Here is a 16,490-nt window from a genome sequence, read left to right as displayed (position 1 = left end):
TTCTAAGAAAGGACAATCCCCATTTGTTCAGGAACATTCTGTCAAAGGAGAATCCAGTAACATTTTTGGTGAGAAACACACCACAGTGCTCAGGGGCCACACCTGGCTTTGTGCTCAAAGACCACACCTGTGGGTGCAACTCCGACCCATATGCACCCCAAAACATCATTCAGGATGATCAACACAATTGAGGGATCACTGCTAAAAACTGATGTAATCCTTTCTACAACTCTTCAATGATTTTATTGACAGGATGGAATTGCTTTGAGGATTCCTGGAGTCACATATTGTGTGTGTGTGTGTGTGTGTGTGTGTGTGTGTGTGTGTGTGTGTGTGTGTGTGTGTGTATGTGTATCATTTTGAATCTTTGAGCCCTCAACTAGTAATCATGCCTGACCAGAAATTATGGCAGAAACTGCGCAGCCTGTCCCGAAGTATTTTAAGTCTGGCTCAACCACTCACTAACTACATGATCTAGCATGTTAGTTTCTCTAAGCTATACTTTACTCATCTGTAAAATGTAAAAGATAATAAAATAAGGAACTTGAAGAGCTCGTTAGTGGTAGAACCAGACTATGAATTCAAGGCTGATAATGCTAGTCAGACTATTAATCACTTCATTGTGATGCTTCAACAAACTCTGATGTCTTAGAGGGCAAAAATAAAAGCAGTTTGGAAATGTTTATATATATATATACATATACATATATATATATATATGTCTGTGTGTATATATATATATGTCTGTGTATATATATATTTTTTTTCGGGGGGGAGGTGGTGGTGGGTGTCTCCAAGCAGTACTCAGAAGGTCAAGAGTTGCGGTGCTACTCTGTCATGTTGAAGAAGACTTAGACCAGTTATCAGAATTTAGGGGCCACCGAGTAAACACTCCAAAATTGGTAACCAGAGGCTCTGGGGACCATGTAGCCAGGAATTGAAACAAGGTTTGCTGTATGCAAGACATTTGCCCAATGAACACGCTCTCTTTCTCCCCTCTCCCCTCTCTCTGGATCCCCCTTTTTCCTAAACATACTATTTCAAAGGGTATGTACCACATGGCACAGCTGTTCTCCAAATCTTATTCTATTTTGCATAACTGAAACTTTACACTTGCTGAGAACAATTCTCCCCAATTTCCATCTAGCCACTGGTAACTGTCATTCTATCTGCCTCTGAGTTTGGATATTTCAGATGCATAATTTAAGTGGATTAATGCAATATATTTCTCCTTCTATGGCTATATTTGTGTGTGTGTGTGTGTGTGTGTGTGTGTGTGTGTGTGTGTGTGTGTGTGTGTATTCTGGTTCACTTTGAAACCCTTGATCTAATTTTACCTTTTTGTTTCTGGGCCACACTGAGCAATGCTTGGGGGTTATTCCTGGCTCTGCGCTCAAGAATCTTACTCTGAGTGCATTCAGGGACTAACTGAGATGCCTGACTCTGCAATCTGGGACCATATGGGATGCCAGAAATTAAACTGGGTTGGCTGTGTGCAAAGCAAGAGCTCTACCTTTGGCACTCTCAGGCCCTTAATTTTATTTCTACCATTTAATATTTCAATTACAATGGCAAATACATAAAAGCAAATGAGCATGAATTAAGATATCATGAGTAAAAAAATCAGTTGGTATAAACAACATAGACTCAAAACTTCAACATGTAGATTTAAGTTGTATGATACATACTTAAATACATACAAAAATATGTAAAAACGCCAAACTTCTAAATTCTGTAATATATCTAGAATAATTTGAAGAACATTCATCCTAAATCTTCTTGAAAATGCTACTGGTCAGAAAGTCAAGAAAGTGTTGAAAAGATGGGGAGGAAAAATGAACACCAATCCCTACTACCATCCTCTGCTTCCTTCAGTTTCTTATTTATTTATTTATTTATTTATTTATTTATTTATTTATTTATTTATTTTTATGGGCCATAACCAGTGACACTAAAGGGTAGCTCCTGGCTCTGTGCTCAGAAATTGTTCCTGGCTTGGGGGACCATATGCGATGCTGGGGGATCTAACCATGGTCTGTCCTGATTTAGCATACTCAAGGCAAATGCCCTACCACTTGCACCACTGCTCTGGCCCCTCCTATATATTAATTTTGGATAAACTACAAGTATTAATATCATCAAAAGAGAAATGTAAGGAGCTAATATAATCCAGGCACATCTTTTCTTATATTTGTCACTTCCTAGAAACAGAAAACTCGTCTTACTCAAAAAAATTTTTTTTGAGTTTTTGGGTCACACCCGGCAGCGCTCAGGGGTTACTCCTGGCTCTATGCTCAGAAATCACCCCTGGCAGGCACAGGGGACTATATGGGATGCTGGGGTTAGAACCAGCATTCTTCTACATGAAAGGCAAATGCTTTATCTCCATGCTATCTCTCTGGCCCTGTTTTTCTCAATTTTAAAGTTAGTAAGACATGTAAGGGGCCAGAAGATAGCACAATGGTTATGCATGCACCCACCCAAATTCAATCCTGGGTACCTCACAGCCTCTTAAGCATGTTCTGGTATAATGTTGGAGGCATCCATCATAGACAGGGGTTGCCTTGGAGGCCCCCCAAACATCAGTGATGAGACCCTTGCACTGACCATTTGACTCAGTTGACCAAGTGATCCCCAGAACATCTGAGAACACATGTGAAAAAAGACAGGCCTGAAGTCATCACTCTAAGAGTGTTACAGTCACCACTTCCAAGCCAAACACAAGGATACAGAATATACACAATCGCTGCGCTCTCATAAAACTAGCCTCACTAACAAATCTCTGACAAAAAAGAACAGGGAGAGGTAAACAAATTTTCTTCTTTTTATGGAATAGAGATGGATAGACTTGAAAGAACCCACAGAATCACTCATAACTACAATATTTAAGCCAATACCCACTTGAGTGGAACATATTAAAACTAGAAGCTACTATTATCGTCACATATAGGATGATATATGTAATAAGAAAAACATAGGATGTACTTACCATTTCCATTAATAGACAGATTATGGGTCTTGAAACTAGCCTCAGCATTTTCCAAGGTCAGGGTAGTAAAAGCTAGCAAATTATACTTTGTCCCACTAGAAGAAGAGACATTTTAAGACTGTGAGTATGTTTACTTGTACATAAAATATTTAGATACTCTGCAACAAAAAATTAAGCTACCATATTTAAAACTACAGACAAAAGACTTCTATAGAACATTTGCCAAAATATACATATATTTATACAGAAATGATAAACATGAAAATCTATTCAAAATGACTCATCATTAGAGTAATGCAAATCAAAACCACTTGAGGAACCTCTTTATTTCTAATAAAAACAAAAACCATTTCATGATTTTTTTTAAAGGAAAAACCAATTAATAAGTATTGGTCAAAATGTGGACAAATCAGAACCCTCATGTACTGTTGATATGATATAACTGCTATGGAAAACAGTATGGTAATTTGTCAAATCCTTAAAAAGAAAATTATCCATGATTTAACATTTTTACCTCTTGGTCTAAAAGAAAAAGAAGTGAAAGCAGGGTCTTAAATAGATACTTGTACATCATTTGAATAGTACCATCATTCACAAGAGTAAGAAAGTGGAAGATATCCAAGTGTCCATTCAGGAAAGAAAATATACACAAAACGCTATGTACATATGTACATGCACATGTGGATAGAAAAATATTATTTAGCTTTAAAAATGAAAAAATCTTACGCTTGCTTCAATACACAGCACACTTGGAGGAATTGTTATGTAAAATAAAATACGTTGCAAAATGACAAATATATGTCTATATTTATTTTTAATTTTTTACATGACTATATTTCGATGAGAAGGCTGAGTAAGCCAAATTCACAGACCTTGAAAGTAACAGCCAAAAGAGGGGAAAGTGGCAGCCAGTGTTTAATGTTTTTGATTTAGGAAGATGTAAAAGTTCTGGAGATGGAGAGTGTGATGGTTACACAACATTGTGAGTGTACTTAATGCCATTGAACTACACACTTGAAAATGGTTAGTTAGGTGCTAAATCTTGTCTTGTCTATTCTATCACTATGAAAAATGGAAAAGACCATAATTAGTGTCATACAAATTATAGTCCACACAAATTGTTAGTTCATTTACGTGTCTACCAATTTCTGACAAATGCCCCACCGCTGTGCTATCTCCCTGGTCCCAATATTTTTCTTTTATCATTTTTAAAGTGCAGAATTTCTTTAGTGAAAGAAATTTACTTTACTGGAATAAAGTAATTTATTGAAATTAATTAATTGATGATACATAAATTGAAATGATTTAAGTATTTATTGAAATAATTTCTTCATTGAAAGAAATTTACTTAGAGAGTATGAGGGGAGCGAAAGAGAGAAATACATGTTCCAGAGAGAACATGGACTTCACTAGAGTGGAAAAACTTTGAATTTTGGATCTTAAACCTGCCAATTATTTGACTTAATTCATATGTTTTTCTCAAGGACTTCATTCAAAATATCAAATGAACACCTTATATGTGCCAACCATTTCAATAAGTGTTGAGCATTTTAATTGTAAATGAGACTAAAAATTACATTCCAATGTAGGAGAGGAGAAAAGCAAAATAATAATAAAAATTTATGGGGCCGGAGATTTAGCACAGCAGGTAGGCATTTGCCTTGCAAGCAGCCAACCTGGGTTCAATCTCTGGCATCCTATATTGTCCCCAGAGCCTGCCAGGAGTAACTTTTTTAGCGTAGAGCCAGGGGTAAACCTGAGCGCCACCAGGTGTGGCCCCAAAACAAAAACAAGTTATTTGATTTCATGTTTGGAATGCATGCTGGGAACTTCGGTGGTGGGAGGTCAACACTGGTGGTCGGAGTGCCTTAATTCACTGTCACTGTATGCCTGAAATACAACTATGAAGGACTTGTAATTCACAATGGTCTCAATAAAATAATAAAAAGGGAAAACAAATAGAAACTTACTCAAAGATGATCACAAACATGTTTATAATCCAAATGGAGTACTTATTATGAAAGAAATAAAGGATAAAATAAATGGAAACCCTATGGTAAGAAAGAACTCTTAAAAAAAAACCAACTCTGCTTAGAAGATGATTAGAGAGTCAGAATCAAAACTGGGTAAGCAAATAATGCAGGAAAGATCCAAGTCTAGAGAAGAACGATTGAAAGGTCACTGAGGTTGAAGATTAATCGTCTACAAGAAGCATCGTATAACACAGGGTTGGGAGCATGGAGTACACCGAAGACTTCAAGAATCTTGCTAGAGGGTGGATTTACCGTATTTTCCGGCATATAAGACGACTTTTAAAACAAAAAAGTCAACTGAAAATCAGGGGTCGTCTTATACGCCGAGTATATCCCAAAAAATGTTTCAATATGCCGCTAAACGAAAATTGTCTGAATATTGCCACAAAACGAATTTTCCAACTCGATCCTGCACCAATCACTGCCAGGCTGCTCGGACCGCCTCCTCTACTCAGCCAATCCAAGCAGGCTTTTGATGCATGCAAATTAGACAATTTTCTGGACCCAAATCTACACTGTCAAAAGCCTGCTCAGATGGGCCAGAGTCAGAGAGGACGTCTATGACAGTATAATCTTTGAATCTTTGCTTGTTGTGATTGGCTCACTGTGGTACATACAGTTGCAGCACAGGAACGTTCTGTCTGATACAGCCACTATAGGCCTAAACCTATGTTTTAACTGCAAATTAGGGGGTCATCTTATACGCCGGAAAAAACGGTAAGTCTGAATATAAAGGAAGTTATTGAAAGTTAATAAGTAATGGCAATATTAATATCTGATTTATCCTTATTTTCTAGATGTAAGAACGATGCTTTCACACCTTCAAAGATTTGGAGATTTTTATCTACAGTCTGGAAACAGAGGGCTTTTATTCCTAATTTCATTCTTTGAGAAGATGCTCACAAGTGGTGCTCAGGTTTCAGTCAAGAGTTAACAGGATCACACTGGGCTGGGTGATATTTTCATGGCACCTAAGTCCATTTTTTTTTATTATAGTGCCATTCATGCTTCTAGAGTTAAAATAACCTGTTATCATTTTATCTAAAAGCTTTATTTTTTGGCATCCATAGTTGTACTTAGTTGTACTTAGAGCATTACTCCCTATGCTCCATTACTTGACCTGGCAATAGAGGCTCGATGGTTGAATGTTTGACCAACAGCACACTGATGCTTAGATCTGGCTGCAATTAATAGTACTGCAATTATTAATAATCTGGCTGATGTTTAGAGGTTTAGACTGCAGGGATTGAATTTGTGGTACTAAACCGGAGCTTCATGAAGCCCTATGAGCTATCTTCCCAAGCCCTAGAATATTTTTATGACAATTTTGTTTTGTTTTCTTTCTGTGGGCCATACCCAGAGGCACTCAGAACACAATCCTGGCAGGCTCGGGGACCATATGGGAAGCTGGGGATTGAACCCGGGTCAGCCATTTGCAAAGCAAATGCCCTGCCCGCTGTGCTATTGCTCCAGCCCCTGACAAATTTTATATCTCTGCATTTCATGGAGATTATGTGAATTTATGTTCAATAGTAATTTTCTTTCCAGTGTTAGTAATACTAATTTTAGAACCTAAAAAAAATTTTTTCCACATAGTGAAACCTCAACATCCAAGCTATCAAAAAGTATCTTATGGAAAAAAATATATACAGTGACAAAGTTTATAGAAGACAGATGTCTGATGAGAATCTTTATTTATTGTGCCAGGTGTTGTTTCATAAATCTTTATCCCTTAACTAAAACTTCAATAACATCTCTATCACAAAGTAAAATATGCATAATTATATAACAATCATGTAATACACATAAGTTTATTTTTGTGTCTGTTTCTGGTTTTGGGGGGACACATCCAGGAGTGCTTCAGAGTTTACTTATGGCTCTGTGCTTAGGGACCACTACTTAGGGGCTGGGGTCTCATTTGGGGTAAATCCACTGTGCTCACCCTCTGGCATTCATATATGAACTCCTTGAGTAATGGCATATGACTGCCACTTCCTTTGCTTTTAACATTCAAAGGTAAAAAAGAAATACTAAAAGAATAATTGTATTGTAAATATTACAGCCTAGTAGAAAGAGAGCCAAATACTGAAGGGAGTAAGCTTACAAGTGAGTGATGGGGTAGAGTGGGATACCTAACAAAAGACTTTAGGGCACATGCGATTATTATTAATGAAAAGATCTGGGGTACAAATGTGATAATGAATGGTAGAAATGTATAAATAACAAGTTAACTGGGCAAAGTGGTCAAAAACTAATTTAGACCACAATACATGTTAATAGATAATTTACATGTCTTTTTTGGGGGGCGGTTATGCCTTACAGTGCTCAGGGCTCACGATACTTGCTGCTCTGCACTCAGGGATCATTCCTGGTAAGTTTTGGGGGACCAAATATGATTTCTGAGATGGAATCAGGGTTGGCTACATTCAAGACAATTTGTCCCTATCCAATTAATAATTTCTTTCCAACCCCTTACAAGTATTTTAAGTCCATCAGAATTTTTTTTTGGGGGGGGTGTCACACCGGTAGTGTTCAGGGGTTCCTCCTGGCTCTACGCTCAGAAATCGCTCCTGGCAGACTTGGGGGACTATATGGCATGCCGGGATTCAAACCACTGTCCTTCTGCATGCAAGGCAAATGCCTTACCTCCATGCTATCTCTCTGGCCCCCGTCAGAAATTTTTATTTGAAGTGCTGAGAAATAGGGAGAAGGGAGAAAAAGAGAACAAGGAAAGGTTTTTTTTTTTTTTTTAAATTTTGGAGAGTGACATTATCATTTCTTCTTACTGACTACTAAAAACATTTCAGTAGTCTTCACCACAGGAATAGCATCATTTCAGTACAGAGTGGGATATAAAACGCTGCTATTAGTGTACACAGGAAGCAGTTTATGCACTTGAACTTGACTCACCGGAGAGCTGGCATATTTAAAAGCAACTAACTTGTGTGTCAAAAAAAGCTAAAATTATGTGATGGCCAAAAAGTGTTTACAATTTTTTCTTAGACCCTTAAAATATTTATTATTATATATAACACACAATGATAAAATTAATATTTAATGTTATATATTTTGCACATATATTTATGCCCATATTAATATATGATATAAAATATATTCTTTTTTATTTTTAACAAAAGATTAAATATAAATAAAAGATACCTTTTCTTCAACTCTCTTAAAGTAAATAAAAATCAGACATTTGCTTTTATTTCCACTTTGAAAAAACTTATAAATAACCTCCTCTATATATAGCTCAATATTTATAACAGAACCAGTGGATCAAAAATATAGTCATTAGAATGAGTTTTTGAAGACATTGAGAAAAAGTTGAATGTGCAATTAATTATGAATAACTAAATATTCTCCAAAGCTGGGGGATATTTAAGATCTTAGAAGAAAAATGACCTGAGCAAAATTATAGTGTTTCATTTAAAAGTGGTTGAATAGTGCTAGAACAATAGGAGAGCGGGTAAGGGGACATGTCTTGGATGCAGACAACCTGGATTCAGTCTCTAGCATCTTACATGATTATGCGAACACTGCCAGGCATGGTCCCTGCCTGAGTCCAGAGTCAGGAGTAAGCACTATCACTTGGGGGGGTGCTCCAAAAATCAAAATATAAAGTGGCTGAACCATGAGCCTTTTATCCCCTTCTAGATTATGTTTCTCAAGTTCATATTACTTTTTAAATGAACTATGGTAAAATGATAGGAAGAAAGAACACTCCCCCCCCCCCTTAAAATTTAAAGACTTGCAAAGCATATACTATTACAACTACAAATGTATGGTTGAACACACTTTGACAAGAACTATATTTTTATCTTATCTTTCTCTGTTTGTTCTTACATGCTTTTGTGGAGTGCTCCCAAAATGGTGCTCAGGAGGCACTGAGGCTCCACAGACAATTTTCAACCAATTTAGCTCACAATTCAATGCCAGGACCCAAGGATGAGACCACCCAGGGGGTACACAGAGGGACTTCAGGCTTTATCTGGGGATCATGAATTGCCCCACAATATCTTTTCAAAGGTGACAAAAAATCATTGGAGGTAATCAAGTAAGTACTTTGATCAATGTTTTGCAAAAGAGAAACTGAAGTTTAGATAATGTAACAGACTTGCCTGTAGCTAAGAAATCATAAACTAAAATTAGAAGCTCATTATGGTATGTTGTAGTATATTTTATTAACAAGACTTAGGTTATTAGAAATTTTTTGAGATTATTTTTGGTTAGAACAGATACATAGTAACTGCTTTTTTTTCTAGTACAAGAAGCTTCAGTGCAGGAAACATAACTAATTAATCTTTAAATTTTATGCACCACATGGTACAGTTGCTGAATCATGTGTAAGATGACTAAATGAATAAATTACATTCAATAGCTAATTCATTCTTGACATGTTTCAATACTGCATTATTTTTAACACTACCCAAACTATTTTATTTTGATTTTATTTTGATGTTTAATATTTATGCTTCTTAAACAAGAAATAATCCATTTATTGTAGACAAGTATTAGGATATATGTTTTTGTAACTTCAATCTAATTTGAAATATATTAAGTTTGTTTTTGCCATTTAAAAATCTACCATAAAGGAGGTCAGTCACACCTAGTTGTGGTGTCTGGGGCAGAGGGTGGGAGGACAAGAAAAGCTAGTTAGTGGAAGGGATTAAACCCAAGGCAAGAATGCTACCATTGAACTACATCCTTGGTCCCTTAATAGATTATTATTTTTTAATTAATACATTTTGTTATATAAAGAATTTTCAACATTACCAGTTTTTAAGGCAATTGTTTACAATGAAGCCTGTTATTTATACAATGAAGAATAATGTACCAAATCATTTTCAAAGAGCATAACAGTTAATTCAATTAGAGGCACTAGGAAAACTAAAGGAATTTCAGTAAGTTAAATTCCACATATAAAATGGATACATGAATCACATCAGGGAGCCTTCTAAAAATTACCAAAAATGTTCACTGTCTTCTTTCAGATCAAACAATACTTTATGATATTTCAAGTCACTTCATTTTTAAACCATGACTAATTATAATGACTGTGCTTCCAAAACCAACAATGATCTCACTTTTAAAGCATTCTTGTCAGGATAACATTTTCTTACTAAAACATTGCACTCATTCCTTGCAGTCAACCTTCAGACTGAGTTCCCAAAAGTTTAATCAGCTACATTTTTAAAAATCCAATAGGCCAACTGTTAGAAAATTTTGTTGAGGGATATCCAAAACTGCTATGAAAAAAAGAATAAAATTATTTGAAGGGGAAAAAAAAAGTACTCCTTTGTCAGAAGAACTGCTATATTTGTAGATATGCCATATTATTAGAGATGACATATACTGCCCCAATTTGATCTTTCATGCCAATTTTTATTAAAAGCTGAAAGCTGCATTAGGAATCATTTCAATGAACTTAATCACTATTTAAAAAAAACATATTCTCTTATGCATTATAATCCTTTTGAATGTTATTCTCTAGTGCCTATCAAGGTGCTGAAGCAATTAAGCAAAGAATGTTCCTGAACTCTGAGTTTAATCTAGTATATTCTGGATTCACTTCAGAAGATCTACAGAAGCTGATATTAGAAGTTTGGCAGAATGTTGTGAAAGGCTTTGTCCTATCTTTTGACCACTAGAATTGCATGAGTCAGCAAATGGCATGCAAATCGGATGAGAATTATTCACCAAGAAGATGAATATTTAGATTCAAGTATAAACCAGGGCTGGCTTCTCTAAATCAGAGAATGAAGGCTTCATGTATGTTAGTGTTTATTAAAAAGAACTTTAAAACAATAATGTAGACTCAAAATATTCCCCAGGCCTTGAAGAGGAATATAAGTTAAGTCTATTTTTTTTTGCATAATTTAAATCAGTGCTTTTTAACCTTTATCTGACAATGGCTACCTTCTGAGCTTGCTTCCTTCTGTCTTTTTGACTGCCCCCCCCAATCTGTGTCCTTCTCTGCCATTTACATTATTTTTCACCTATGACCCTCTTTAGAGTATCCTGGGGGGGGGTGCCCAGCTGAGAAATGCAGATTTAGATTATTTTTTTTCCTATGAAGTTATAAACAATGATTCTAAACTTAAAAATAGCTATTTTATAAACATATGTCAGGATTTTTTTTTTACCAGCCCCCCCCATATGTCAAGATTTTAATTTTCTTTTCTGGGCCACATCCGGTGATGCTCAGGGGTTACTCCTGGCTTTGCCTTCAGAAATCGCTCCAGGCTTGGGGGACCATTGGGGATGCCAGGATTCATTCTAGGTTAGCGTATACAAGGCAGACACCCTACCACTTGTGCCATTGCTCTGGTCTCAGGTTTTTTAATTTTCAATGCTCCAGGATGTTTAAGAATGTTCAGAAAAATATTCATCTCATAATCTTAAAAATGAAAGCAATAATTTATTAAGGCTTACTGTATGCTAAGTTAATAAATTATCTTTCTAAATGTCATAATGACCTCATGGAATACATTATCATTTCATTTTACCAGGGAAAAAGCAAAAACCAGATAGTAAATTAATCTGCAGCGGGACATACAAGTAACAAATTATACAGTAAAAAAAAAAAGTATCCACTACCATAAACATGAAATTGAAACCATTTGCACTGTCCACTTTCGTTTTTACAAGTTTAAAGGTATATGAAATTGTGAATATTTCTTTAAGGAGTCTTCTTTAAAAAAACTGCATTGGAGGGGCTATAGAAATTCAGGTAAGGGGTTTGCCTTGCACATGGCCAACCTGGGTTCGATTCCCTGCATCCCATATAATCCCTCGAGCTGGCCAGTCTGAGCACAGAGCCGGCAGTAACCCCTGATTGCAGCCAGATATGGCACAAAAATAAATAAAATTAAAACAGTTGGAACTGATATGAATATAGGGGTGTTTATAGTTAATTATTGCCAGTTAGATTTTGGGGGGCCAGAGAGATAGAACAGTGGGCAGGGCGCTTGTTTTGCCTGGGCTCAATCTCAACAATCAATATGATTTCCCAAGACTACTGGGAGTTCCCTGAGCTCCGTGATCTCTGAGTGACCCCAGGAGTAAGCCCTGATCATAGCTAGGTGTGGCCCCAAATCCAAACAAAACAACAAAAAAAAATTCTGTTGATATCTGATAGATAGTAGAGGGAGCAAGGCACTTGTGCATATGTCCAAACTTGCTTCACTCCCACTGCATAAATTCTACAAGGATTATCTGCTAGGAGCAATCCCCAGCTCTGCAACTGAGGGTAGCTCTAAAACCCACAAGATTGGGCTAACCCACCCCCAAACTGTGCCTAAGCATCTTTAACTTTCATAGGAGGACCTTGAAAAATAATATAGCTTTTCAAAGGTACTGAGTACTTAGATAAGACATATTATGAGTCCTAGTATTGTAAAATAAGAAAGTTGGCTGGTTGAAGATTTTTTAAGCAGGGGCCAGAGTGCTTGCCTCGCGTATGGCTAACCTGGGTTCAATTGCTGGCATGCCATATAGTGCACTGAGCCAGGAGTAAGTCCTGAGTATTGCTCATTTAATCATCAAAAATGGAATTACTCATTTAATTATCAAAATAAAGATTTGGAGGGAACAGGAATACATCTCAAGGGTGGAGAGCACATGCCTTGATATATGAGGCTCTAGTTTTGAGGCTCTCAGCATCTACAGCAAACGAAAAAAGAAGATAAAAAGATAAGGAAGAAATAGTTCTATAATAAGCATATACCTTCCAGAATATACCTCGCTATACCTAGAAGAAAATTAAGGTGGTTTAAATTTTAAGCAGAGTGGAGTCAAAAATATCCCCCTGTCTGTCAGTTGCAATGTTAGGTCCAGAATGCCAGGGTTCAAAAGCCACCTGGCAGTGTTTTCAAAGGACCCACTACACCAGGATCAAATTCATTGGTGAGTCACAGGCACTCCAACATTCTTAACTGAGCAGAGTCTTTCCTGAAAAATGTTTAAATGAGAAAGACATTTGCCCTGACTTTTAAATGGACAGGATGGACCTCAATTATGGAGCATGAAATCAGACCCAAGGCATATTTTACATGTATTATGTCTGATAGAAAGTTATTAAATTATATTTTTGTGGCAGACATTTAGGAGTCACACTTAAAAATAGCGTCGCTTTCTGTAACTACAATAAAAATGAACAATATGTTTAGGAGCAAGTTCTTCTATGTATGTGAAGAAATTCCAGATATGCAACTTAACCATTTTCACAAGAAACAAATATCAAACTATTTGTGAGATATTAAAACCAACATTTAAAGAAAGCTTCTAAAATAAACTAGAGTTCCTTGAGGAAATGGTGATTCAAAATCTAGGTAAAAAAATTACAATACAAACATGAAATATTTGGGGGGGGCGGAGAATGTGGAGACTAGGGGACTCAACTTAGGTGTTACTTCTGGCTCTGTACTCAGGGGTTATTTCTGGCAGGCTCAGGGGACTATATGAGGTGCAAGAATTGAACCTGGTTGGCCATGTGCAAGGCAAGTGCCCTACCCATTGTACTCTCATTTTGGCCCTGGGATATCTTTTTGTGTCAGAAAGCAAAGAAAGCTATTGAGAGGAGTTGTCATAAGATTATAGGTATCAACTGAAATATGTTCATTGGCAAAAATGAATAAAAATGATAATGGCTTGACATCCAAATATATAAAAAATTTCAGGAGTTCAGATACAACAAAACATGGATTATTTTGATGGTTGCTTAAGGTCTCAACTTATTTTCAAATTGCTGAATAAAAACAAAACAAAACACATTATTTTCATTCCCTTTTCTCCATCAGTTTTTGCATTTATAGAATTCTTGAAGAAAAATAATTTTCTGAGAGAATTATAGGTTCAGAAAATGTATGACAAGTTTGGAAAGCCATCCGAATTACAACACCTAATGGAATAATGGAAGTTCAGTAGAGTCTGCTTTAGTCATAAAACAGATAGAAATAAAATACCTATAGGAAACTGGCAAAAAGTGAACCCTACTGACCAACTTTAACATCATTAAAGCATTGCATTAAACATTAGACATGATCTCCATGTGAGAGGTAGTAGAAAATATACATAATCAAGAAAAAATATTATTGCCCTAAAAGAGAACCTAAATATATAGTCAGTCTCCTATATCTAATGTATAAAATACATGAGATAAAAAAAATGATGGAAAAGGTCACAAAGATGCAATCTACCAAATTTAAAATATGGGAAATTTTATAAGACCTAGTAAATAACAGCAAAGAAATAGGTAGGTGGGAAAATGTTAAAGAGTAAAATAAAAAAAATAACTTCCTTCAAAGACTGATTTAAAGGCAACACGAAATCCTAGTTTGATTAAACAAGTCACAAGCGGACTTTTTTCAGAATGAGAAGATTTGAATCAGTTGAACCAGCATGATATTATGGGCTTCATTTCATTTTGTTACACATAATAATGGTAATGTGATTTTTATTGCAAACAGAATTCTTTCTTAAAGCTAAAAATTTGGGCATAACATAGATATAGAAATCCAATTAGCCAGCTGATATGTAGGCAAATACTTTGACATGCATTTAGGCACTTTTCAAGAAACGCATTTCATCTTCCTGGTAGAGAGTGGAATTTCAAATCACTAAAATCAGTCACTCAACTTCCTACCTTCAAAAGAAGGTAATAAGAACAACTCAGCTGGGTAAATGTCAGACAATCAAGTTTTGTTTCTGCTTCAGAGTGTTTTTTCCCCTTGAAAATGTAAACATATACTGCACATATAATATGTGTAAAGGTCATAATCTCTAATTATGTTGTATCACAATCAATATTGCATGAGAAGACTTACGAAACTGCAGACGTGGAGGAGAAGCATAGTTCATGATCTTCTTGAAGCAGCGAATGTATTTTCTTTCCAGTTGCTTTACTGATAGAGGTCTTAAGTTTCTTAGCTAATTTTCTGGGTGTGTTAGTTATAGAAGAGTCTTCCATGCAGCAGCTATAAATCTCTACCTTTATCTGGAAGTCTGGCCCTGCTTCATTACTAGAACAAGGACATTCAAAACATTAACAACTGAACTCAGTAGAAAGTAAAATTAGAGCTTTCTTTGATGTTTTCATAACATTTAAAACAGCACTTGAAATAGGTTTCTGTTAACATATGGTAATGAGATAGAGTTTCCTTGTGTTGACTTTGTTTCTTAATGATTTGAGAGAGTCACTGCAACTTCTACAGCTACCAGCTTCTAATAGAGGGCACTCTACATTGAATTTAACCAATATTGTTGATATATAACTGAATTACTTACATAAGATACTTTAGGCATTTGGATGTCAATGCTAGTTCCACTTTTCATTCTTTTCATAGAAACATTTTTAAGGTTTGTACATATGTGCTTCTTTAAGTCACTATTTCTTTTAGAAACAGAAGGTAAGAAAGTATTTTTATTCTGCTGTAAACTTTACTGTTCATTTCTTTTTCTTTTTTTTTTTTTTGTTTTTGTTTTTGTTTTTGGGTCACACCCGGCGGTGCTCAGGAGTTACTCCTGGCTGTCTGCTCAGAAATAGCTCCTGGCAGGCACGGGGGACCATTTGGGACACCGGGATTCGAACCAACCACCTCTGGTCCTGGATGGGCTGCTTGCAAGGCAAACACCGCTGTGCTATCTCTCCGGGCCCGTTCATTTCTTTTTCATAGTTACTTATAGTTCACTGCTTCCCTCCCTGCCACAGTCGAATTTTTGTATTTAATGTCTCAACATTTTTATTATTCGGTTAGGTACAAATATACATATATTATGTATACATGTACCCAACATATAAATAGATATAATATAGACACACACAAAGAGATATGCCAAGTCAAGAATATTTGGAAGATAGTGCTATCTGATATCTTCCCACAGCATAAAAGGTATTCATATCACATTGATCCAATATACCCATATTCAATAATAGAAAGTGCTAAAGTTACTGTCCTATTTCTGACACAAGGAAGCAACTTTAGCATAAATGATGGTGGTGGTGATGTAAATAATAATTATATTTAAAACTGTAAAAGAAAACCATCATTAGCAGAAATTTATAGATGTTCCTGCTACAGGACATCAAAGGTTAAAAGATGCCAGGTAGATTTTGAAAGATTTAAATTGCCAATATATAGGAAAAATACAAAGAGTAACTCTCAGATATATTTTAATTTATCATTTTGTAACTTTGAAGCATACAGTATTACTGGTAATGACCAACAGATGTCAATATTTAGAAGAATAAAAAAGCTTCATTAAATATTGAATACTTATTCAAAGCAAGCATAAGAAAAGCATTTTATTTAGCTTAATTCAGAACATTTGTTAGCAGCTATTTTTAGAACAATTTAAAATATTTACAGAATTTAAACAGACAAAATCATATGCTATCTTCCCAAGTAACTTGTCTAATAATTTTTTCTTAAAAATTATGATTTTTAAAAAAATCATTGTAAAACAAG

The 16,490-nt window shown here is 35.6% G+C and overlaps 1 protein-coding gene across 1 annotated transcript in view; it reads right to left on the bottom strand.

Annotated features, from left to right (window-relative positions):
• RTKN2 (rhotekin 2) overlaps positions 1–16,490 on the bottom strand; it is a 73,499-nt gene that overhangs the window by 25,646 nt on the left and 31,363 nt on the right. The window contains exons 8-9 of the mRNA XM_049764558.1: positions 14,850–15,044; positions 2,990–3,084 (exon numbers count right to left, since the gene is read on the bottom strand). Of these exons, the coding sequence (XP_049620515.1) occupies positions 2,990–3,084; positions 14,850–15,044 (290 nt within the window). The remainder of the gene's footprint in view (positions 1–2,989; positions 3,085–14,849; positions 15,045–16,490) is intronic.

Source organism: Suncus etruscus, chromosome 17 (genome assembly GCF_024139225.1).
Source record: "Suncus etruscus isolate mSunEtr1 chromosome 17, mSunEtr1.pri.cur, whole genome shotgun sequence".
NCBI lineage: Eukaryota > Metazoa > Chordata > Mammalia > Eulipotyphla > Soricidae > Suncus > Suncus etruscus.
This window is presented reverse-complemented; position numbering and strand designations above follow the sequence as displayed.